Here is a 26,182-nt window from a genome sequence, read left to right on the forward strand (position 1 = left end):
TTCCAACCAAGGCAGGCCCTACCCGTCAAAGGAGAAGATTTTACGATGACGTGCATCTATTCGCCTCCTTCGAATGATCGTACAGTACATTGGACACACGGGGGCAGCCAGGTTGCTTATGAATCGTGCACTTCTGCGAGTAGCTGTACATCTAAAATTCCCAACCTTACAAAATACAAGTTGATGGGAGATAGCCGCAGCACATCGCTTAAAATAATCAATTTGACTACTGGTGACAATGGGAGATACATATGCAATGTAATTTACTTAAATGGCCAACATTCAGCGAATGACATACTGGAAGTGCTAAATCCAGGTAAAGGATATGGGAAATGTAAAACATAAGAGCGACATTCAATACAGTCTGACTTAGATTTGCCTAATAAAAAATGAAAAAAAAAAACAGACAATGTCAATGAACGATCCTACTATAAAATATAATTTATACTCAAAAGTTAGACAATCAACAAGCTAGACACTCAATACTTAATATTGTGATTTATTTTCGTATATTGGTAAATCACCTACCATTCTGAAACACTGAAAAACAAATCTTTTACAGTGCTCATCAAACTAAAGTCATAAGATGATATACAAATGCGATTTCTACCAACATCCCTGAATGTTTTATCTTTCCTTACCAATTTCACAAATATCAAAATCAAAGTCAAGCATACTTTCAAAATCCTTCTTAGGAGACATTCATCACCGTGGATTATTTAAGTGTATGTCTATGCAGACAATTTATTGAAACAGTCAACCCACCATTCCCATTATACGACCGTCATTTCAAAATTTTACATGGACCTGTCTCCTATTTGCTAGCTATAAGACGTTTATTTATATACGAATTAATGTTTATCGTTACTCATTCCTGTTGAGTGGTATGTTTGTTAATGAAAAAAATCAGATTAACCAAACCTTACGTAACAAGACACACGACTAATCTGAAATAGAAATAAACTTCAATCTGTATGATACAATTATTACTCTCTCTGGAAAACAAAGTTTCGTATAAATGAAAACTAAAACATAAAAAAATGCAAATGATATTCTTCAAAAGTACATACAGTTTTTATAAAGTCCAGTCAAGAGGACATTCCAGTGGCTTTACCTCTGCTCATGCCATGGACAGCGCCAGTGCAATCTAGTACATCTAATAGTTCTTCACAATCTACTTGAGATAGCAATTAGGATCTATGCGTTGAACGGCTTGATCTCCCTTACCTCATAGCAAAGTGTTAAGTTATCAATTTTTTTTGTACGATGCTGTATAAGAACGTCATAAAGATAAAAAAAGTCAATTATATTAATCATCGAAACACATGAATAGCAAAGTGAGGAATCTTGTTAGACATGAGTTTTAAATATATCCTTTTTTTTCTTTAGTGTCACCATCAAGGGTCGTTATGACTGATACGCAATCGGGCTGGCAATACTTGGACAAAACCAGTATAAGTGTAACTGCTGGAGAGCCGTTTGGTATCACATGTGAAGCATCTCGGGCAAGGCCTCCTGTGGTACTGCAATGGGTGATACCTAAGGGTGTCTCCGCTGTTCACCACTATCAGTCGGATGTCATCCAAGACGGATCTTACATCTCCCGGAGAACGTTGATAATCACACCGTCCAGGAACGATCACGGAAAAATTCTTAGCTGCATTACATCACACCCAGAACTACAGAAAAATATTAGACGCTCAGTTAGTCTGAATGTTCATGGTATGTAACATTCATGAAATCATATACATTTACATGTATTGATGTCATCATGAGTCTAAAAAAATATATTTTTAGTCCTTGCTAAGTTTCTTAATATTCCATTTATGGAAAATAACCTAATAATTGAACCAATAATGCTGCAATATCACGTGCATTTCAGATCAAGTTTCTAGTCCCCGAGTCCGTTTAAATGTAAGAAGAACAGGCTGTTTCTAAACATCATTTTGCAGTAATCATGGTGATATGATATTGTACACAATTTCTATTTATTTCTCATTTATTTATATATCATTCATTTGCAAAACCGCTTTCCACAAAAGGGTATGTTCGTCTAGCGTTCAATACTTCCTTCTTTATATATCCCTCTTTATGTTACTCTTATTTTATATCTTGCCATATTTACAGTTATGCCAGCCAGTGTGCTGCTCTTTCCGACTGGAGGTAACCAGTCACAATCAACGGTCATAAAAGTTCAAGAAGATTCACAGACTTCAATCACTTGTAAAAGCATCGGGTCATTTCCAGCGACTGAACTATCATTTTGGCTTATAGTTGATGCCTTTGAGAGGACTCCGATCCTTGGAAATGTCTCAAGTAATAGGAGTATTTTAGACGACACTTTGTTTGACACTGAAAGTACCATTACCAAAAGACCAGATGCCACGAAACATGGAATGCACATTGTATGTTCCTCGTATATGGAGGACGTCTTCTTTGTTAAAATACTGACAGCTAGACTAATGGTGTACGGTGAGTTGTTATCCCCCAACGATATTAGACCAAAAATCACTATTGTTTACGGCAGAACTGATTAAAGACTATGATCATTCGATGGAAATTCAAGTAGTATAATTTGTTACAAACCTCAAATATACTGCAATGTAGTTTCTCCCCTGTCATTCTTTTTTAAACGAATTCTTTCTTGCTGTTATTGAGGAATTGACGAATTAACATTTATTTTGTTCGATTCGCCAATAAATTTTCCGGGTTCAGTTAAAAACCATATTCCATCCTTCAGTTGAAAGTTTATGTAAGATTAATCTTTTATGTTCTTTTAAAGGGCTGCCAGTCGATGTCACAATATCTATCCCAGATGACATGCTTGAAGGTGCAGAGATCAACATAACCTGTAAAGCTCTTAATGGATATCCCGCCCCTCTCATCCATTGGTACATTGGATCAAGAAACCTGACAGATAATTCATCGCTGGAGACTTCATTGAATGCAGCTGATCGATATGATGCTGAAAACACTCTCACTTTCACACCGACGAGGTTTGATCATTCGAAACGTCTTCTCTGCCAGGCAGTTCAACCTAATACAACATCTGATGCGGTGTCTGAGAATAAGACCATGGTTCTGAACATAGTAAGTTAGCACAGAGGGGCGATGTCAGTAATGAAGCAGTAATTTTGGTGGATTATTCAGAGATTACAATAACACAAACAAGTAAATGAAATAATAATCGTCAACGAAATGTTGATAGATGACGACAGTGCAAATCAAGTATGCCTCATCGCTATGTTTTGTTCAAAGAAGGTCGGCAGTGAGCGAGCAAAGCGACCAAGCTTATCATGGGGACATTTTTTTACCTTTTGCGCACACTTTTGGTAAATATTGTGAAAATTGGAGTCAGTAAAAAAGAATCACTTTTGATAATTCCGTGGGAGGGGGGGGGGGTGTCGTTGCGTACGGCTATGCAATGAACAAATATGAAAATGGCAAAATCTTAAAACACCCCCCCCAAAAAAAAAAACACCAACAAAAAACCTCGCCATTGTTTTACAGGGTACCTTACTCTTATAATGAAGGGTCAAAGTTTTTCGAAAAATTGAAAATGCATATTTTTACCATTTTATTTATTTATTCATTATTTACTGGTCTCTACATTTTGACTTCATGATTGAAAAACCCATGATATTCATTACTAATTATCTTGATCAGGATATGAAGAGATACCCTTAGGTGGTGGGTCAGGCAATTGAAATGGGTGAAGCTTTTCCCCTCTCAAATATGGGACTTTTACGTAATATATGCAATATATATTGCTTATAATATACATATTGTTTATATAAAACGTATAATATATGTATATTGTTAATTTCTTATTTTATCTTATTTTTATTCACAAAGAACTTATACAAGGGAGCCTTCATCCTACAGGCTCTGCTTTTTAGCTGGTCTCATTCCCTTTCGACTTCATGGCATTATTTTATTATAAAAATTAGTTAAATGTTATATTTTGTAAAAATGTATACTGAACTATCATTCTAAATGTAAAAAGATTGAATGAGAACATAAATGAATTGAATTTGAAATTGAATACTTACCCCTAGCATTACAGCCAGAACTTAAGTGAACCCATGATACTTAGGTGATTATTATTCACCATCTATGCAAGGAACCTTTATAGCACCGTATGATAGGTAAAATATCAAATGTCAGGACTGTATTATACCTAGCATCAGAACATCAGTATTCACAACATAGTTAAGTCTCTCTCTCTCTCTCTCTCTATATATATATAAAAACAGCGGTCTATGCTATGTGTATTTGATGTGATATCAAGCTGTTTATTTCTCACATTGCTGGATTGATAAAGTAGCCAAAAATAAAAACAAATTCATAGTAAAATCAAACCTGTTTCATCATTAATTAATAAGGTACTATAGTGCGTGAGGACGTGTTTATACACAAAAGAAGAATATTAAGGTTCTAAAATTATTTAACGTCTTACCCAAAACCAATTTATTCAAACGTTGACACACAAGTAAATCTCATGATACTGAAAAGATGGAAACACAGTTTCGGGCATATATATTGTAACATTTTGGTAGAAAAATCCAACTGTTAAACCGTTCGACGAATATCCATTGAGTGACAGAAATAAATTGAGATTTTTCAGATCTTCTGTCTGTTGTGAGGTTTCCTTACTATTTTTAAGAGGTAAGTGTAAAAGAGTAAATAGTAAATTCTACAATTCAAATTAGCAAGTTAAATCAGTTTAGAAAGAAGTGTAATTCAGTCAATTATCGATATCAATAACCAATTTTATTTTGAACTAATTTGGAGAAATAAAGTAGTCTCAATAACTTAAACATGACAGTGATCGCACATTAACTTTTAAGGAAATGAGTAGAATCCGCTACCCGTTTGTTATCTTCAAGGAAAAACTCAATTAGCTGAGTATATTATGCATTAATTAATGCATTCGGAAAAGTACTAAAGATTCCTCTCCTTTTGTCTCACATTCAACCTTGGGCAAACTAAATTGCACACTCTGTTGGTAACATGTGGAAAAGCCAAAAGCCATAGATTACACAATAAATGTTAACAAATGGAAACTAAGTAGAGTATAGCATGATTACTTTCGATTTTCGTGGCTGAACTTAAGTGTACGACCTCATAGCCAATAGTGTAATTTGTTCAATGCAGTTTCGGACTACTTGGGAGTATGCATGTATTCTTTTTCTATTACACTGCGATTGCTAAGCGAATTCTTATTAATATGGCCGTAAAGATGTGAACATTCTATCACCGTATCTGGAAATGGCATCTTATTTGCAGTTCTGCTTCATCATTCTCTTGTGCGGAAAAGGTAAGTTGCATTTCCTGTTCGTATAGCTCTAAAACATAATTTTCTGTCAAGAATTTCGAAACAAATGTCAAAATAAGTATTGAGGAGAAATACGGAATGCATAAAGTTTTACTCCATAAACGTATTGATGATTGCACCTTCCAAAAAGGGTAATGTGAACGTATTTCGCATGTTCTAAATCTGATTCAGATATTTTCTTTCCACCAACATTTGACCAAATACATAATACAAATGCTATAAATAGATTCTCATTTCGAAATGATACTTCTTGCTTTCACCATTAAATGTGAAATTTACATATTATGAAGAAAATATTTCTTTTAATTTTTTTTGCAGACTTCCCATCTGCAACTACTATCTCTGTTCTACAACAGACCCTACCAGTCACCGGAGAAGATTTTACAATTGAATGCAGGTATCCACCTTCTTCATATCCTCGCTTAGTACAGTGGAAACACGAGGACATCCAGGTTGCTTCTGAATCGTGCACTTCTACGAGTAGCTGTACAACTACAATTCCTGATCCAAAAAAGTACAAGATAATGGGAGATGACCGCAGCACATCGCTTACAATAATCAATTTGACGGCTGTTGACAATGGGAGATACACATGCGATTTTATAAACTATAGTGGAATTTGGTCGGCTGATGAGACAATACAAGTACTAAATCCAGGTAAGGACGTAAGACAATTGGACAGCATGGGCGACATTCCATTCATATTGACTCAGGCTGTTTGGGGAAACAAAATCAAATGTGAAAGACAGCGTCAATAAAAGAACGTTCAATTATGTTCATAGATAAAGGCCTGGCACAGTGATTCCAAGAAAGTAGGGGAAGGAGGGAAAAGTTGAGCATAGGGGCAAGGTGAGCCACCTCCCCCAGTCCAATAATGAATGAGTCAGACATTGTGGTGGTGTCATGTATTGATGATCCATTGCATAACCCCTTACCCCACCACATTGTTTTCAAATAAAATGACATCCAACCCAGAGGGCATTCCGATGCAAGTGCAGTGCAGTCGTAGTTATCCTCAATTAACTGAAAATAGCTATTAGGACCAATGACTTGAACTGTTAGACCTTCCTAGCCTTATAGAAAATCTTAGTTTATTTATACATACGATATTGTAAAACACACACTAGATAGTCATTAAGATTGCAAGGAGAGCAATCAATTAAAGTAATCATCGAAGCAAGAGAGTTTGAAGAACTGTTTGACTCGAGTTTAACATCTAAATAGTTATATCCTGCCTTCCTTTTCCCAAGTTCCACCATCAAGGGTCTTTGTGTCTGATACGCAATCGGTCTGGCAATACTCGAACAACGCTAATATAAGAGTAACTTCTGGAGAGCAGTACAACATCATCTGTGGTGCAAATAGGGCAAGGCCTGCTGTAGTACTGGAATGGCTAATACCAGAGGACGTGACCGTTGTTCATCAGGATCAGTCTGATGACATTCGAGACGGGTCTTACATCTCCCGGAAATCTTTGACAGTTTCACCTTCCAGAGAAGATCATGGAAAGATTCTTATCTGCATTGCATCACACCCAGAACTACAGAAAAATAGTAGACTCTCCATTAGTCTGAATGTTCATGGTATGTATCATTCATGTAATCATATACATGTTTCGATGTCATCATGAACCTAACACATCTTAGATTTTCAGTCTTTGCGGAGTTTTTTAATATGCCATTTATGGAAAATAAGCTAAAGTTTGAACCACTAATGCTGCAACACTACGTGCATGCTATATCCATTTTCTATATAGGCATCTGTTCAAATGCAAGACGAACCCGCTGCTTTTAAAAATCATTTCTCAGGAATCAGGGTAATATAATTCATCTATCATTTATTTATAATTCACTAGCCGTTTATTTACAAGGGATTTCATTCGCTTACAAAACTGCTTTCCACAAATGGCCTACCTGCCTTGCATACAATACTTTTATTATATCTCTCTCTGTGTTTGACACCTCTTTTCTATTACGCCTTATTTACAGTTCTGCCGACCAGTGTGCTGCTCTTTCTAACTGGAGGTAACCAGTCACCATCAACAGTCCTATACGTTCAAGAAGATTCACCGACTTCAATCACCTGTAAAAGTATTGGGTCATTCCCAGCAACAGAGCTATTGTTTGCGTTAGTTGGTGACTCTTACAGGACTCGGATCCATGCAAATTCCTCAAGCAATATGAGTGTTTTAGACGACATTTTGTTTGACACTGAAATTACCATAGCCATAAGACCAGATGCCGCGAACCATGGAATGAACATTGTATGTTCTTCGTATATGGAAGACGCCTTCTTTTTAAAAATACTGACAGCTAGACTAGTTGTTTACGGTGAGTTGTTTCCTTCAATGATATTAGAACTATGAATCAATATCGGTATTGGTAGAACAGATGCAAGAAAAAAATATGTTCATTCAATGAAAATTCATGTAGAATTATTTGGCAAGCATGAAATAAATTGCAAGGTAGTTACTTTTATGTACTAAAAAAAGATTCCACCATTGTTGTTATTAATGATTTAACTTTATTTTGTTTGATTCCCCAATAAACTGTCCGGAATATGTTCAAGACCATGCTTATTTCTTCAGCTGAAGTTTAACTATGACCAATGGCTCTTTGTTTCTATCAAGGGTTACCGGTCGATGTCAGAATATCTTTCCCAGGTGACATGTTTGAAGGTGCAGAGACCAACATAACCTGTAGAGCTCTTAATGGATACCCAGCTCCTCTCATCCACTGGTACATTGGATCAAGAAACCTGACAGATAATTCATCACTGGAGACGTCATTGAATGCAGCTGATCGATATGATGCTGAAAGCACTCTCACTTTCATACCGACGAGGTTTGATCATAGGAAACGTCTTCTCTGTCAGGCAGTTCAACCTAATACAACATCTACTGCGGTGTCCAAGAATAACAGCACGGTTCTGAACATATCAAGTCAGCACAGAGGGGCGATGTCAGTAATGAAACAATAAATCTGGTGGACTATTCAGAGATTGCAATAATTACAAAACGGGTAAATGAAATAATAATCGTAACGATACAACAGTTGAAATGAACAATGCTTCATAGCTATTTTATACACGCTTTATCATGACCATACGCATATTTTGTTCAAAGAAGGTTGGCAGTGAGCGAGCAAAGCGGCCAAGCTTCTCACGGGACATGTTTTAAATTTCGCGCACACTTTTGGTAAATGTTGTGAAAATTGAGTCAGTAAAAACCTGTCATTAGTGTAATTTGTCTATGTGATGTGATATCAAGTTATTTTTTTTTCTCACATTCCTGGATTGAAAAAGTTGCCAAAAATAAAAACAAAATAATATTAAAATCAAACCTGTTTCATCATTAATTGATAAAATACTATAGTGCACGAGGACAGGTTCATACCCCCCCCAAAAAAAAAATATTAAGATTCTAAAAATATTCAACGTCCTACCCATAACCAATTTATTAAAATGTTGACAAATAACAAAATCTCAAGATACTAAAAAGATTGGAAGTACAGTATGGGACATGTATATTGTAAAATTTTGGTTGGAAAATAAAACTGTTAAAGCTTTCGACGAACATCTGAGTGACAGCAATAAATTGATATTCTTGAGAATTTCCTGTCTAATGTGTGGTCTCTATTCTATTTTTAAGAGGTAAGTGTAAAATAGTATAATAGTAAACTCTACAATTCAAACTAGCAAATCAAATCAGTTTAGAAAGAAGTGTATTTATTCAGTCAATAATCAAGATTAAAAATCAATTTTAATTTGAACTAATTAGGAGAATGAAGAGGTCTAAATAACTTAGAAATAACAGTGATGAGCAGAATCCGCTACCCGTTTGTTATTTTCAAGGAAAAAAACTCAATTAGTATATTACGCAATAATCAATTCGAAAAAGTTCTAAAGATTCCTCTCCTTTTGTCTCACTTTCAACCTTGGGCAAACTAAATTGCACACTCTGTTGGTTAGATGTGGAAAAGCCGATAGCCATAGATTACACGATAAATGTTAACAAATGGAAACTAAATAGAGTATAGCATGATTACTTTCGATTTTCGTGGCTGAACTTATAAAGTGTACGACCTCATAGCCAATAGTGTAATTTGTTCAATGCAGTTTCGGACAACTTGGGAGTATGCATGTATTTTTTTCTATTACACTGCGATTGCTAAGCGAATTCTTATTAATATGACCGTAAGGATGTGAACATTCTATCACCGTATCTGGACATGGCATCTTATTTGCAGTTCTGCTTCATCATTCTCTTGTGCGGAAAAGGTAAGTTGCATATCCTGTTCATATAGTTCCAAAACATCATTTTCTGTCAAGAATTTCGAAAAACATGCGAAGTATCGAAAAGAAATACGGAATGCATAAAGTTTTACTCCACAAACGTACTGATGATTGCACCGTTCTTACAAAAAGGGTAGTCTGAACGTATTCCGCATGTTTAAAGCTGATTCAGTTTTTTTCTTGCCACCAAATACATAACAAGATTGCTGTAACGGAATCTTATTTCGAAATGAGGATACCTCTTGCTTTCAACATTAAATGTGGAATTTACCTATGATGAAGAAAAGAATTGTATTAATTTCTTTTGCAGACTCCCCATCTGCAGCTTCGATTTCTTTTCAACAACAGACCCTACCAGTCACCGGAGAAGATTTTACAATTGAATGCAGGTATCCACCTTCTTTATATCCTCGCTCTGCACAGTGGAGACACGAGGACATCCAGGTTGCTTCTGAATCGTGCACTTCTACGAGTACCTGTACAACTACAATTCCTAATCCAACAAAGTACAAGATAATGGGAGATGACCGCAGCACATCGCTTACAATAATCAATTTGACGGCTGATGACAATGGGAGATACACATGCGATTTTCTAAACAAAAGTGGATTATGGTCGGCGGATGAGACAATACAAGTACTAAGTCCAGGTAAGAAAGTAAGACAATTGGACAGCATAGGCGACATTCCATTCAAATTGTCTCAGGCTGTTTGTGGGAAAACAAATCAAATGTGCAAGTCAGCGTCATTAAAAGAACGTTCAATTTTGTTAAAGGCCTGGCACAATGAATCCCAGAAAGTATAATGTCTTATTCTTTCACAATATTTCAACCTTTAGGTTTATTAATTACATTTTATTTTGACAAGACAAAAAAGATAAAAACGTTCGCCTGAATCAAAGGAAACTGACGATGTCAGAATTATTCCTTGAAGCGCCGAAGCGAGTAATAGCTAATACACAGGGGATGATTATGGTCCATTATTATCAGACGTCTAAAAAACTAAATGCTTAGAGTCGTTAAATGAGGAAAGTTTATCATTGGCCATCAATTATCATTACAACAGTGATGCTAGAAAGGCCAGGTAAGCAGAGGCCAAAACAAGATCGGACCTTCTGAGACCAAGGACATTGATTGCATGTCCGCTGCAAAGTCCAATTACTACTCTTCTATGGCCAAGCCCGAGTGCACTGCCTGAGTGAATGCATTGACTAAGTGAATGTCAAAGACCAATAAAACATGTCCGTCATTGAGTATGGACCCCCTCCCCTTCCCCATATGTAATTATTTTATTATTAATACCCCATCTTTCAGTGTATTATTTGATCTATGTAAAGAACTATGTAATTGCCGGTTGATTTTTATTTGAATGAAGGTTTTTTCGATAAAAAATAGCATGAATAATGGACATTATTCCTTAATTAATGAACAATCTGTGTGAGCAGGAAATGTTGCACCTAGTCTCTAAAATTGTTTTATAAATTTTCCCTACATTCATAGCTCCGCCGTCGCAGGTCTCCATTGACATTGCACAATCCGGCAACCCGATTTCGAACTCCGCAACTATAATAGTAACTTCTGGAGAACCGTATAACATTACATGCAATGCTTACCAGGCAAGACCTCCTGCAGTACTGACTTGGATTATACCAGATGATATGATATTTTATGTCCACGGTCAGTCCGATATAATTCAAAGAAACAAGTACGTGTCAAGTAAAAGAGCTACCATCACGCCCTCAATGAATGACCAAGGGAATGTTCTGCGCTGTGAAGCATCACATTCTACCCTATTCACCAACTTAAACGTTTCAGTGTCCCTGAGTGTTCATGGTATGTATAGGTTATAGATCAGCATAGCGTAGTATACATGTAATTATTTAATTGATAAAAAGGTCATTTTGGTACCGTTCAGTTAATCTGAAGGGTGCAGTCTATGGACTTGGTTCCATTTTCATGCAGGCTGTCAATCCTAAGATCATTCTATACGGTAGATAATAAATGCATAATTATGTTTAGCCAATATCGCAGAAATGTATCACGTTTAGTTATTGTTCATTGATTGGTGTATTAATACAAGACATATTCAAAATCATTTAACATTGTCACAAGATTAACGTCTGACTATTCTCTCTCCGTTTCCATTCAATTTTCAAAGTTCTACCGTCGAGCATGACCCTCTTTCAAAGTGGGATTGGCAAGGACAACGATTTTGGACAAGCAGTCATTTACGTTCAAGAGGGTTTACCCTCGTCAATAACCTGCAAATGCATTGGATCATTACCAGCAGTTGAATTTGTTTGGAAACTTGGTAGTTCTACCATTCTTCAAGATAATATTAGTCTTCAAAAGCATAACAATGCGATAGATCACAGTTTGTACGACACTAAAAGTATCATCACATTTATTCCAGAGAGAAAGCACCACGGAAAGTCTATCCAATGCTTTGCAAGCTTAGGAAGCTTTTCGGAACGAAGGTTTGCCAAAGTCCTTGTTAAAGGTGAGTTTCTTTCCTATATATACCTAAATTACATTTGTCTAATCCGTGTTTTCCTCCGAAATTACAAACATAATCCACTAAATCATATAAGATTTACACAGGTGGGATATATTTAATCATAAAACATCGTCGATACATCGGTTTCTTTACAAAAACACCATTATTTTTTTAACTCTATGTATATTTTGGGTGAAATTACGTGTGACGCCTAATATAACATCACGTTTGATAAGTAAATGTTTTTTCTATTTTATTTACGTCATGTGTTTGTTGTACAAATTCCAGTTATTAGATGGTCCAAATAATTCCCCCAAACGAATTTCAGCTAGAACTATTGATAGTGACAGTTGTTGATGGTGAGAGATTTTGATAGTGAGGCGCACTTTGGCGGTAAAGGTACACCAGTTAGATCTGTGGAGTATGTTTTAGGAACACTAAATTTTTTACCGTGCATGGACAATTTTCGAAAAGGTATTTCTTTTATTTGGATTTCCATTTCCATTATAAAGGTACACCTGACAGTATACAAATTGCTTCCCTTGAAGATGCTACGCTGGAGGAAGGAATGGAAACCAACGTAACCTGCAGGGCACTAAATGGATACCCTGCTCCATCAATTCATTGGTATATCGGATCAAGAAACATCACCAAAGACTCATCTCTTCAGAATACGGTCAATGCTGTTGACCGATACGATGCTGAAAGCACTCTGATATTAGTTCCGAATTGGCTTGAACATGGGAAGCGTCTCCTTTGCCAGGCAGTTCAAACTACACCAATTTCAAGCATCTCAATAAACGAAAGCCTCATCTTGAACGTATCATGTAAGAACTAACTCATGTCATGTTTTTGGTAGAAAATGTAGGATAATGGTCCCTTTATAAATTCACGAAACTCCCAAAGAGACTGCTGAATATAAAATGATGTTCATATTCTTAAATGAAAATAAAGTAGTGCAAAGAGTTGAGATGTTCATGATGTTGATTTGTTTATTGTTCTACCTTTTCGTATAACAGGGTAAAGTACTGAAGTCGAGTCTTTTTGGATACTCTATTTTCTTTAAAATGTAATTTTCCTGCTTTTTCTTGCATAAACCCTCCTGTCCTTATTATATAGTTCCTTTACTGTTCATAAGGTTTTCCCTTCTGTTTCTAGATTCACCCATCGTCTCCATTACTGCTCGACGTCTTACTTCACTTACATCCCATAAAGGAAGTGGGGCTTTAGAGTTCATGTTGACATGTAGAGCAGATTCCAATCCACCTGCCATTGTCTTTGAATGGTTAACTGATGAAACTATTGTTTTCAATGACACCAGTAACATGAAGCTCCACCAGGATAACCCAGAACAAGCAGAAAGAGAGACCGTAACTACTAGTGACCTGATGATTCCAAGCCGACCCTCTGAACATCAATCGATTTACAATTGCAGTGCTGTGTCCAGATACGGATTCGGATCGGCAGTATTCAACTCCTCGTTATTTCGTAAGTTGAACTGTGATTTTATTTTTATTTTGGATATTCTGTTTTCTAAAGTATATATAATTGAATGCTTATAAAAGCTATACAAGTTAGCTTTCATTTATAATACAAAACATACAGTATGTCACATATGAGACAAAACAATGAATTGTGGTTACATGAAATGAACAAAAAATCGACTGATAACTTTTACTCTATCAGGTCTGTCATTTCACGGTTTCTGTGTGCGCATTTTCATAAAGTTATCCCAGATCCACCTGCCTGGCTCATCGTTGATCAAGACCAGACAATATCTTCATCCATTGTCGTTGCTTGGCAGCCATGATTCATCATCGCGTTACATAAATATTGCTTTAAACTGAATCGAAAATAACTCTTAAAAATGCAGGGAATCAGATGAGTAAACGTATTCTATGTACATGTATAATGCATGGATGTAAGTATAAAAAGGCCCGAAACTATATTCACACTTAAAGTTGTTAGATATTTTTACTTCCGTGACGGAAATGCAAAATATTTACTTATGCATTAATAATGTTACATGTGTATTACAATGAATATTTGTTATAATAAATCATAATGTCCACCAACGACTAGATAATTGACTTTATTGGATATTATTGGATAGATTTGTGAGTGTGAGGCTGTATGTATGTTAATTCTGCCCAAATTTTCTTGTTCATCTCCATTTATAGCGGAACACCACTGATTTTACAATAAAAAATGATAGATTCAAAAGGAATCCCAAATTAATCACTCATTCAATGTATAATGTTACCAATATTATCACTTTCCCCCAGAAACTGAGGAGTAACGTAATCTGGATAATGTTCTGCCACCCTCATGCTAAGATAATCAAAGCCTGCCAACTGACGAAAGAGCGCCCCCTTTCCATCTAATAAGCTTTTACGGCTTTACTTGTAATGTTAATTTGAGTTTAAGTATGCGAAACCGAATCAGTGTAAGAAAGAGGATATATAAGGAAGTGTAATTGCTAATTCTCCTAAGCATTTTATCTCTTGAAATTTTGTGTTCTCATAGTTTGTGAATCTACTCTTGGCTGAAACAAATAGAACGTCGTCGCATTGCTTATGATCACTGAATGATGACGTCCATTTCATTGCAAGTAGTTATTGCTCTTTGCCTTGAAATTATCATGTCAAAAAGCTGTAAGTACAATGTTTTGTGTATTTTTATTTCAATAAAGTAATTTGTTTGAAGCTCCTTGCTTGTAGTAAACAAATACCGACCATCTGTTGTATATGGACCTATGACGTTTACCCACAGTCTTTACTTTGTTAGAGGGATATTGAAACCAATTACTTCAACGCTAGCACATAGAATATTTTCAGACTTTTTAACATTCATAGCTAATTCCTTCACGAATATAGTATTATGTATGACACGAAATGGACAAAATGTGATTGGCTCTTTACACTGATTATTTCATTATATCACCAGCTCCACCCAGCATAATTTCAATCACGGATGGAAGGGGAATCCAACACTATTGTTTTAACAACCTCTCTTTAACTGCTGGGAAGAAAAATGATATCACATGTGAAGCTCATGGGGCAAGGCCTCCTGCAGTACTTCAATGGCAGGTACCAGATGGTGTACTGGTAGATCTTCAAGATCAGTCTGATGTTATTCAAGAAGGATCTTACATCTCTCGGAAAGCTGTGACAATTACACCCTCCAGGAACGACCACGGAAAGATTCTCAACTGCATTGCGTCACACCCAGAACTACAGTTTGAACCTCGGTGCTCAGTTCAGATCAATGTTCATGGTGTGTATGCCATAGTTATTTTGTGTGTGTAGATGCCATTATTAGCCTTTTGAGAGCCTTTTATTGCCTCCACTGTAATATCAAATATAACGAAATGTTTGACCAATGTTTATACGTTGCAGATTGTTTTACATTGTCTCAGAATTTACCTTCAAGTCTACATAACAGACAACAATGTCCTGTATACTAGAGCATACATGTATCTCTCTTGAATATTATTTAATCCAAGTGTTAATCCAATACCATCCATAATCATCCCGTCAGTTTAGCTCTCCAGCTTACCCACTCTCAATCTGTCTCTTTCTCCTTTCATTTGAAGTTCTTCCAAGGGATGTACTGATTTTTCGAAGTGGAGGTAACCAGTCCCATTTAACCGTCATAAACATTCAAGAAGATTCGCCGACTTCAATCACATGTAAAAGCTTTGGGTCATTCCCAGCCACCAAACTATCATTTAAGTTATTAGGTGGCACCGGTCAAGCTGACAATGTCCTCATTCGCGCAAATATCTCAAGTAAAAGGAGTGTTTTAGACGATACTCTGTTTGACACCGAGAGTACTATAATCCTACACCCAAATATTGAGCATCATGGGAAGTTCATTCAATGCTACGCAACACTTGATGGGGTCTTAGCCGAATTAGTGTTTGCCAAGCTGGTAGTTTACGGTGAGTTCTTCGTCGTCTGTTTCTGTTGGCGATAAGTGGAAGGAGAATGTTATTTATGCAAATGTTGTTCAATCTAATGCCTTATTAAATGTGATCTGCTGGACGTCATCCTTAACATGATAAAGTATTTACTAAATAGTCGTGTATTTTTTTTCTTACGCTATTCCAAGCTGATAAAGGGCACGTCATCATGGGTTTATTGAGTTTCACTTAATCTAAAAAAAATGTTTCCAAGAAGTGTTTCCACTCTCTTTTACAATTTACAAAAGACGTTGTATGGGTTTAATTTGAACTAACACTTATTTCCTAATTTTAAAGCACTGAACTATGTATATCGATTTTACGTTTCGTCCAAAGGCTCACCAGAAGACATCATTATGAGCTCTCCTGTGGATCTTTACGATGGCAAAGAAATCAATGTAACCTGCAAAGCTGTTAATGGATACCCCGCACCGCATATCCATTGGTACATCGGATCAAGAAATCTTACAGAGGATTCATCTTTAAACATAAGTGAAAATAATGCTGGTCGATATGACATTGAAAGCACTCTGACTTTAATACCGACGAGGTTTTACCATGGGAAGCGTCTTCTCTGTGAGGCAGTTCAACCTACAACACTCCCAGCTCGATCGGTGAATCAAAGCTTGGTTCTGAACATAACGTGTAAGTATTGATTTCGGAAATGCATTTGATAAGACTTCTTGGCTGGTTGGAAAGATGGGGGCCTTGTTGAATTGCATATTGGTTGTCTACATGTTTACCTCATTGACCCGTTGACTATTTAAAGATTTGTTTTCGGCTTGTCTTGCTCGCTTGATTAGTAGATGTTTTACATATTTTAAGGAAAACTTTAGACTTTTGGATTTCCTTTTATATTCATAGACTATAAACATCGCAATAAGACCAATTATATCCAAAATTACACTTCCCTCTTCTGTTTACAGAGTAGCTATACAATGTTTTGTTGTCTGTTTTTGTTTCTGTCTAAATAAGTTTGATTTTGATTATCTATTTCTGTTCTATCCACATGATTCTTATGCTATTCTCATTTTATATTCATTTCTGGTGTATTTGTATTTTGTCTACTCTATGTGATGTAGATCATCCCGTTGTGTCAATTACTGCTCGCCGTCTTACATCGCACAAAGCAAGTGGGACTACTGTGCTCGCGTTGATATGCAGAGCTGACGCATATCCTCCTATCATTACTTTCGTTTGGCTTTGCAACGAAACTGTAGTGTCAGACGACTCCAGTAACTACAGACTCCCTGAGACTATATCTGAAGATGCAACACTAAGGTCCAGCGTACTTGAGATACAAAACCCACTCTCCCAATACCATTCTGTTTATAAATGCAACGCTGAATCAGAATACGGCTCGGGAAGTGCAGAATTCGATTCCCTTTATTTGTGTAAGCTGACTATTATTTTCTTTTTGTATTAATCAATAACAAAGTGGTGTGATCAAAATAATTCTAAATACTTTGTGTACTTTTACATACATGTAATTGATGTTGTTTTGAGTCTTATAAAGAAAACATTTTGTTTTTAGACATGTGGCTTTTAATGGCTCCTCCATATTTCAAAATAGGTGAATTTGATATGTTTTATTTAAAAATGAATAAAGAAAAAATAATAAACAAATTTATACATTTTGTTCAAAATGAAATATTTACTTTATCATATCAATAAGGTCTCAGCACAGAAAATATTGATGTGTATTGATTCATGTTATTAACTTATCCTGTTTTTTTAACCATATTTCTTCTGTTTTACAGATTTTATTCCGACTCCACCATCTGGGTTCATCATGTACCGAAACCAGACGAGATCGTCATCTCTCTTTGTTGCCTGGCAACCAGGATCACCATTAGGGTATGAGAAAATCGCTCCCTTTGCCATACTTTGTCGATGAAACAAACCTTCATACATGATACAACTTTTCAAATAATTCCAAGAACCAAAAAAAAAGATTGTTAAGAATTCGAACGAAGTGAAACAATCACTTTGACAATAATATAATTGAAAGAAAGGGAACAGGGTGTGAAACAAATCTAGGAGTATCACTTTCCACGTTTCGCTTTCCCCTTCATTTATCGCGTTTGAGCTTAGTTTTAGATAAATAAAATACATTTAATATGAAATAATATACTATTGTTTTAAGTTTTGCTCGTTGTTTGAATGTGAGTGCAATGAAAAACAGGTTTGTTTATTTTGGTATTCGAATTGAACAGATTTCTACAGCCGCATAAAACGCAGGATATCAGATATATGCTGGATACTATTTTGATACCCTTGCAGAATAATAATCATATCATACTCAGGTCCATTGACGAAAGAGCGCCCGCTTTCAATCTAGCGAACTTATGTATTGAAGACAGTTTGCGAAACCGAATCCAAGTAAAGAGTGCATATAAGGAAGTGCCACTGTTAATCGTCCAACCATTCCATAGAATCTTCTGTCTGTCGAAATAGACAGAACGTCGTCGCATTTCCTATGATCACTGAATGATGACGTCCATTTCTATGCAAGTAGTTATTGGTCTTTGCCTTGAAATTATCATCTCACAAAGCTGTAAGTATGATTCGTATTGTAATATCGTCTATGAACGTAGTGTACGAACCACATAAACACTTGCCGTATGAATATGCATGGGTTAGCATGACATATTTCCCCCTAAATTATTCCCCTAAGACCCCTGTACTCCATATTAGGGATGATACTTGAAGGTGCGAATATTCAACGAGGGCATTATTGAATAATTATATAATGTATATATAAAAATGTATCCCTTTTCTGTAAAATTATTTAGAATAAAGAATATTTTCTTTAATACTGAATGCATTATATTTTCATCGCAAGCTCCACCCACTTGGATCTATATTATTGATGGAAAAGGCATCCGTTACTTCAACAACTACTCTTTAATGGTAATAGCTGGAGAGCCATACAACGTCTCATGTGCAGCAACACAAGCAAGGCCTCCTGCAGTTCTGCAATGGCTGGTACCAGAGGGCGTGGCCGTTGTTCATCAGGATCAGTCTGATGACACTCAAGGCAGTTTTTACATCTCCAGGAAATCGATTACAATCATGTCCTCGAGAATTGACCAAGGAAAGATTTTAAGCTGTATTGCATTACACCCTGAACTACAAAGAAATCTTCAATGCTCTGTTCATCTCAATGTTCAGGGTAGGTATTTGTATGAATATTTCTATATCTGTAGGTTATGTTCCGATGCCATGCATTCTCATTTTTTGTCTAGCCTTTTATTGATCAAATAAGACAAACCTATATAGCGATATTACTGTTAAACAAGCCTTCTTTCAACATCCTATGATCATTTGTTCCATTTAGTATGTGTTCAATGATCTAAATTCTAAAATCATTCCTTCTCTCATTTCCTCTTTGCCTTCCTTTAACCCGCTGACTTGCTCTTCTCTTTTCTTTTGAAGTACCTCCCATAAAGGTGCTGCTCTTTCCAACTGGAGATAAACAGTCAGAGTCAAGACACATAAACGTTCAAAACGATTCACCGACTTCAATTACTTGTAAAAGTATCGGGTCATTCCCAGCAACCGAGCTATCATTTCAGTTAGAAAGTGACACCGGTCTTGCTGACATGATCCCTATTCGTGCAAATATCTCCAGCAAAAGGAGTACTTTAGACGATGCGTTGTTCGACACCGAGGGAAATATTACCAAGCACCTAAATATTGAGCATCATGAGATGTACATTTATTGCTATGCATCATTTGAAAAACACGTAGTCGGATTTACGTTCACCAAAGTGATCGTTTACGGTGAGTTTTTCCCCTTTTGGTTGGTGATCTGTTTTTCAAAAGGTGTTTTTTCCATACAAAATATTTTACAATCTGTTGGCCTATTACATGTAGGTGTTAGATGTATCTGGTGTTAACCGCCATCATTTGCATGACAAAAGCATATTCTAAATAAATGTGTACGGGGGGGGGGGGGGGGTAAGGGCCAGTTCATCATCGCTAATATTGAGGATTTCAAGTAATGTACATGTAAGAAAACGAAGGTTTGCAAGATGGTTTTTATCTCAGCCCCCTTTTACAAATTACAGAATACACCAAGTAGGTACCGTTGGAAACAAAATATTATTCTTGAGTTTACGGTATTGATTTATAAATACCCTTTTTACGATTCGTTAAAAGGCCCACCAGAAGGTATCAAAATTACTTATCCAGTGGACTTCTACGAAGGTATAGAGATAAATGTGACCTGCAAAGCTGTTAATGGATACCCCGCACCGCATATCCATTGGTACATCGGATCAAGAAATCATACAGAGGATTCGGCTTTAAACTTTAGTGAAAATAAGGCTGGTCGATATGATGCTGAAAGCATCCTAAATCTAATACCGAAGAGGTTTGATCATGGGAAAAGTCTTCTATGCGAGGCAGTTCAACCTACAACACTTCCAGCTCGTTCGGTGAATCAAAGCTTGGTTCTGAACATAACATGTAAGTGGTGACTTTTAAAATGCATTTAATACGACTGGTGGACTGGTTGAATAGATAGTTAACCCGTTTGAATTGCAAATGATCTTGTCTGTCTGAACACTCTCCTCGTTGACTTTTTGATTATTTAAGATATTTTTTTCTGCTTGTGTTATCCGCTTGTTATGTTAAACAATATTTCTAAAGAAAACCTGACGCATTCGGATTTCTTTTTACGTTCACACACTGTAAATGTAGAAACGAGACAAACTTTATCCAAAATGACACTGCAACCTTCTTTTCAGAAAGTTATTGGACAATGTTTTGTTTTGTGCTTTGTTTCTTTTTACGTACATGAACTTGATTTTATCATCTTTATCCTGTCCCCATGATTATTATACTTTTCTTATTTCATATTCATTTCTAGCAAATTTCTATTTTGTGTCTGTGATGTAGATCATCCCGTTGTGATAATTACTGCTCGACATTTTACATCAAACAAAGCAAGTGGGACTCCTAAGCTCGCGTTGACATGTAAAGCGGAGGCCAATCCTCCTGTCTATACCTTCCATTGGCTATGCAACGAAACTGTAGTGTCCAACGACACCAACTACAGACTCACCGAGACTATATATGAAGATGCAACACGAACATCGAGCGTACTTGCGATTCAAAACCCACTCTCCAAATATCATTGTGTTTATAATTGCACCGCTGTATCAGAATACGACTCGAGAAGTGCAGAATTCAATTCCCTTTATTTGTGTAAGCTGACTATTATCATTTACTTTTGAAATAATAACAAATCAAATGATGTGATCAAAATAATTCTAAATACTTTGTGTGGTTTTACATACATATATTTCATGTTTTTGGTCTTATACCAAACAAAAAAGAAAACATTGTTAGACATGTGGCTTTTATTGGACCCTCCATATTGTAAAGTAGGTGAAATTGATATGTTGTATTTGAAATCGAATAAAAAAGAATAAATAAATTAATACACTTTCATTTTGTTTTAAAAAATCAAATATTCATTTAATCCAACCAATAATGTCTTAGCACAGAAATATTGAGGTATTGATCTAATATTTCATCTTTGTTATTAACGTATCCCGTTATTTTTTTACCCCTTTTCTTCTGTTTTACAGATTTTATCCCGAATCCACCATCTGATTTCATCATGCACCGAAATCAGACGAGATCTTCATCTCTTTTCGTTGTCTGGCAACCAGGATCAACATTAGGGTATGAGAATATTGATATATTGGCCATATACACGTTGTCGTTAAAACAAATCCTCATACATGATGAAACTTTTGTAAATAGTTCCAAGAACCAAACGGAGACTGATAAAAATTAAAACGAAGTGAAACGATCACTTTGACAAGAATATGACTGCAAGAAACGGAGCAGTGTGAAAAAAAGATAGGAGTATCACTTTCCACACTTCAATTTTGAACATCGCTTTCCCCTACTTTTATCGCGTTTGAGCTTAGTTTTACAAATATAAAACTACATTCGTTATAACATAAAATACTTTTATTTTGCTCGTTGTTTGAATGTGAGTTCAATGAAAAACAGGCTTGTTCATTTTAGTGTTCAATTTGAAAAGATTTCTACACTCGCATAAAACCCATGATATCATATACTGCATACTATGTTGATACCCTTTTGCCGTAATGATAATCATACTCAAGCCCACTGACGAAAGAGCGCCCGCTTTCGATCTAACGAACTTGTGTTACCTGCTATGTTCATGGGTATTTAAAACAGTTTGCGAAACAGAATCCATAAAGAAGGAGGGAATATAAGGAAGTGCCATTGTTAATTTTCCAAACATTTTATATCTCATAATTTCAGGTTCTTTTACTCTGCTTGCATTTAGAATCTACTGTCGATAGGAAGAGACAGAACGTTGTCACATTGCCTATAATCACTGAATGATGACGTCTATATCAATACAATTAATTCTCGGTCTTTGCTTTGAAATTATCATTTCACAAAGCTGTAAGTATGATGTGTAGTTTAATTTCTTTCATGAAAGTAGCTTGTATGAAGCAAATAAGCACTGTTCACATGAATATGCAGAAGTTAGCACAGATGCTTGAATATGGCCCCTAAATTATTTGTAGGCCACATGAGGGATGATAGTTACTTCAACAGAACTTCGAATATTCTACTAGGGCATCTTATTACATAATAGTATTTCTAAGAATGTATCGTTTTACGTAAAATGATTTACAAAAATAAAAAATGATGCCTCTAATATTTGCATGCATTAAGTTTACGTGAATGCATTATATTTGTCATCGCAAGCTCCACCCACTTGGCTCTATATCATTGATGGAGATGGTGTCATTTACTACTCAAACAACATCTCCCTAACCGTAATAGCTGACCAAAAACAAGACATCACATGTGAAGCATATGGAGCAAGGCCCACTGCAGTATTGGAATGGCGTTTACCTGATGATATGGCAGTTGTTCATCAGGATCAGTCTGATGTCATCCAAGACAACTTTTACATCTCTCAGAAAGCCGTGACAATCACTCCCTCAAGGGACGACCACGGAAAGATTCTTCGCTGCATCGCATCACATCAAGAACTATCAGAAAACCTTCAATGCACAGTAAATATGAATGTACATGGTAGGTATTTTTTTTTTATAAATATATCTATCTGTAGATAATGTATACCGATGGCTGTCTCATTTACTCCCAGCTTGTCATCGCCCATTTTACACAAACCTCTTTACATTGAGCGATATTACTCTTAGACAAATCGGTTTCTTTTTCTTGCAAATAATTTATTTCATCTGCCGATGTTTATATCATTCTAAGTATACAAAAAAAATGCTAACGGCATGTCTCTTAACAATTCATCCAATTCTACATGCCATTTAGCATCTGTTAATAATGTGCAACAGAACTCTTTATTGCCATTCCTTCTCCTTTCCCCTTCCGCTGTCTCTCTTTATCCCTTTGACTCGCTCTTTCACTTTTCCTTTGAAGTTCTTCCTACGAGTGTACTGCTCTTTCCAACTGGAGGTAGCCAGTCCCAGTCAAGATTCATATACGTTCAAGAAGATTCACCGACTTCAATCACATGTAGGAGTATTGGGTCATTCCCAGCGACTGAACTATCCTTTCAGTTAGAAAGTGGCAATGGTCTCGACGAAAGAATTCTTCCAAATATCTCAAGCGAAAGAAACAATTTAGACGATGCTCTGTTTGACACCGAGGCTACTGTCATCTTACACTTAAATATTGTGCATCATGGAAGGTACATTAAATGCTTCGTATCGCTTGAAGAATCTGTAGTGGAATTGCTGTATGCCAAAGTAATCGTTTACGGTGAGTTCTTCTTTACCCCTTCAGGTTTGCAATTTTTGAAACTGCATTTCCTATTCATACACAATATTGATAAATATGTTCCCTTATTAGGTGTCTGATGTTAACCATGATCATTCACATGCTAAATAAATATTCTAAATTGTATTGTTTAGGATTTTTACAATTTTCATTGCTAAAAATGGGCCACGTCGTCATCATCGCTTATATTTAGTTTTTCACATGAGCTAAGAAAATGAAGGCTTGCAAGAAGTATTTTCCACCCTTCTACAAATCGCAGAATACATTAAGCGGGTTCAAATTGAACATGAACTTATTCGTACTTTTAAAGCATTTAAATATGTTTTTCGTTTTTACGTTTCGTTCAAAGGCCCACCGGAAGGCATCAAAATTACTTCCCCATTGGACCTATACGATGGCAAAGAAATCAATGTAACCTGCAAGGCTGTTAATGGATACCCCGCACCGCATATCCATTGGTACATCGGATCAAGAAATCTTACAGAGGATTCATCTTTAAACATAAGTGAAAATAAAGCTAGTCGATATGATGCTGAAAGCACGCTTACTCTAATACCGACGAGATTTGACAATGGGAAGCAACTTCTCTGCGAGGCACTTCAACCTCCAGCATTCCAAGCTCGTTCGATGAATCAAAGCTTGGTTCTGAACATTACATGTAAGTTTTGGTTTTGGTAATGGCTTTGATAAGACTTCTTGGCTGGTCGGATAGATAGGAAACATTTTTTATGCAATCGACCTTAATCATATTTTCCTAGTTGACCCATTGGCTTTTAAATCATTTTTTCTCTGCTCTTCCTGCTCGCATGTTTAGCATGTTTAGTACATGTTTTAAAAATTGTAAAGAAAACTATAAACGTCGCAACGAGACAAATTTATTTCAAAATGACACTGCAACCCTTTTTTATTAAGTAATTAGACAACGTGGCGTTTTCCGTCTTGCCTCTTTCAAAGAAAAAAAATCATTATTGATTACTTTCCGTTTCTCATGATCCGTATGCTTATTTTATTTCATATTCATTACTAGCAAATTGCATTTTGTCTCTTTGGTGTAGATGCTCCCGATGTGTCAATTGCTGTCCGACGTCGTACATCGAGCAAAGCAAGTGGGACTACGGACCTCGTGTTGATATGTAAAGCGGACGCTAATCCTCTTGTCACTACCTTCGTTTGGCTTTGCAACGAAACTGTAGTGTCCAAGGACACCAATAACTACAGATTCATCGAGACAATATCGGAAAACGCAACACTAACGTCCAGTGGGCTTGGGATTCAAAACCCACTCTCCAAGTATTATTCTTTTTATAAATGCACCGCTGTATCAGAATACGGCTGGGGAAGTGCAGAATTAAATTCCCTTTATTTGTGTAAGCTTTCAGCTATTTGTTTTTATTTACTAATAATCGAATAGCAAATATGAATATTTTAATATTACTAAATACATTGTGTAAATATTATTTTAAAAAATTATCTCGGTTTGGTCTGAATACAGGGAGATTCATCAGTTTGTGTGGCTTATAATGTCTCCCTAAACATTGTAAACTACTTGAATTTGAAATGTTTTACTTTACACTCAATAGATAATAAGGAATACATAAACAAATTTCGCTTCAATATGAAATATATACGTTGTATTATTAATGTTATATTACAGAAAGTATTTTATTGGTTTAAAATTTCGTCAATCTTTAAAAATTCATCTCCTTATTTTAATTTTTTTTTTGCGGTTCTCGTATTTCTTTTGTTTTTACAGATTTAATTCCAATTGCACCTTCTGGGTTCATCATCCACCAAAATCAGACGAGATCTTCATCTCTTTTCGTTGCCTGGAAACAAGAGTTCATCATCGGAAAATGAGACAAAAACATTTTTCTGAAAGTAAGGACAATGAGATCAAATTATATATAATCAGTAAAATGTAGAGCTTCATATAAAGTAGTTTATATTAACCATCATATCGCCCACGTGTTTTTTTTACAGTATAAACACTCGAAAATATGAAAAATCTAATGTTTTTTTTTACATTTGATTGAAAAAAAGGGTCTTTGAAGGGAAATTTATTTCATGGAATTAAAGTATTTTTATAAATAATCAAACATATTTTAATAACATTTAAAAACATGCACAAAGGACAAGGCCGTCTGCTTCCCCAATATCGGATAATAGGTTGGTACTTGAAATTGTAAAGGCCGCCTTCATTCATTTTCCTCACCATCACACTCTTGATGAATAAAACAAGTAGAGAGATCGTTGAAATATACGAGCAGC

The 26,182-nt window shown here is 35.9% G+C and overlaps 5 protein-coding genes across 5 annotated transcripts; all 5 read left to right on the plus strand.

Moving 5' to 3' along the window:
- Nucleotides 1–7,332: 7,332 nt before the first annotated feature.
- Nucleotides 7,333–8,868, plus strand: LOC121420787. The gene is made up of 2 exons (XM_041615423.1): nucleotides 7,333–7,668; nucleotides 7,968–8,868. Exons 1-2 carry the CDS (start codon nucleotides 7,518–7,520, stop codon nucleotides 8,315–8,317), a joined length of 501 nt encoding a protein of 166 aa, XP_041471357.1. The 5' UTR covers nucleotides 7,333–7,517; the 3' UTR covers nucleotides 8,318–8,868.
- Nucleotides 8,869–9,567: 699 nt separating this feature from the next.
- Nucleotides 9,568–14,425, plus strand: LOC121419607 (kin of IRRE-like protein 1). Its single transcript, XM_041614064.1, has 7 exons — nucleotides 9,568–9,616; nucleotides 9,942–10,280; nucleotides 11,130–11,462; nucleotides 11,788–12,129; nucleotides 12,639–12,953; nucleotides 13,285–13,614; nucleotides 14,412–14,425. The coding sequence occupies exons 1-7, from the start codon at nucleotides 9,568–9,570 to the stop codon at nucleotides 14,423–14,425; spliced, it is 1,722 nt and encodes a 573-aa protein (XP_041469998.1).
- Nucleotides 13,309–18,043, plus strand: LOC121420788. Its single transcript, XM_041615424.1, has 7 exons — nucleotides 13,309–13,614; nucleotides 14,653–14,780; nucleotides 15,073–15,402; nucleotides 15,722–16,069; nucleotides 16,427–16,735; nucleotides 17,173–17,484; nucleotides 17,851–18,043. The coding sequence occupies exons 2-7, from the start codon at nucleotides 14,714–14,716 to the stop codon at nucleotides 17,985–17,987; spliced, it is 1,503 nt and encodes a 500-aa protein (XP_041471358.1). The 5' UTR covers nucleotides 13,309–13,614; nucleotides 14,653–14,713; the 3' UTR covers nucleotides 17,988–18,043.
- Nucleotides 18,044–18,943: 900 nt separating this feature from the next.
- LOC121420849 (nectin-1-like) lies at nucleotides 18,944–21,991 on the plus strand. The gene is made up of 5 exons (XM_041615469.1): nucleotides 18,944–19,265; nucleotides 19,529–19,876; nucleotides 20,255–20,563; nucleotides 20,996–21,304; nucleotides 21,691–21,991. Exons 1-5 carry the CDS (start codon nucleotides 19,001–19,003, stop codon nucleotides 21,900–21,902), a joined length of 1,443 nt encoding a protein of 480 aa, XP_041471403.1. The 5' UTR covers nucleotides 18,944–19,000; the 3' UTR covers nucleotides 21,903–21,991.
- Nucleotides 21,992–22,847: 856 nt separating this feature from the next.
- On the plus strand, nucleotides 22,848–23,994 carry LOC121419608. The gene is made up of 3 exons (XM_041614065.1): nucleotides 22,848–23,191; nucleotides 23,555–23,896; nucleotides 23,987–23,994. Exons 1-3 carry the CDS (start codon nucleotides 23,017–23,019, stop codon nucleotides 23,992–23,994), a joined length of 525 nt encoding a protein of 174 aa, XP_041469999.1. The 5' UTR covers nucleotides 22,848–23,016.
- The last annotated feature ends 2,188 nt before the right edge of the window (nucleotides 23,995–26,182 follow it).

The sequence above is a fragment of the Lytechinus variegatus genome, chromosome 8, assembly GCF_018143015.1.
Source record: "Lytechinus variegatus isolate NC3 chromosome 8, Lvar_3.0, whole genome shotgun sequence".
NCBI lineage: Eukaryota > Metazoa > Echinodermata > Echinoidea > Temnopleuroida > Toxopneustidae > Lytechinus > Lytechinus variegatus.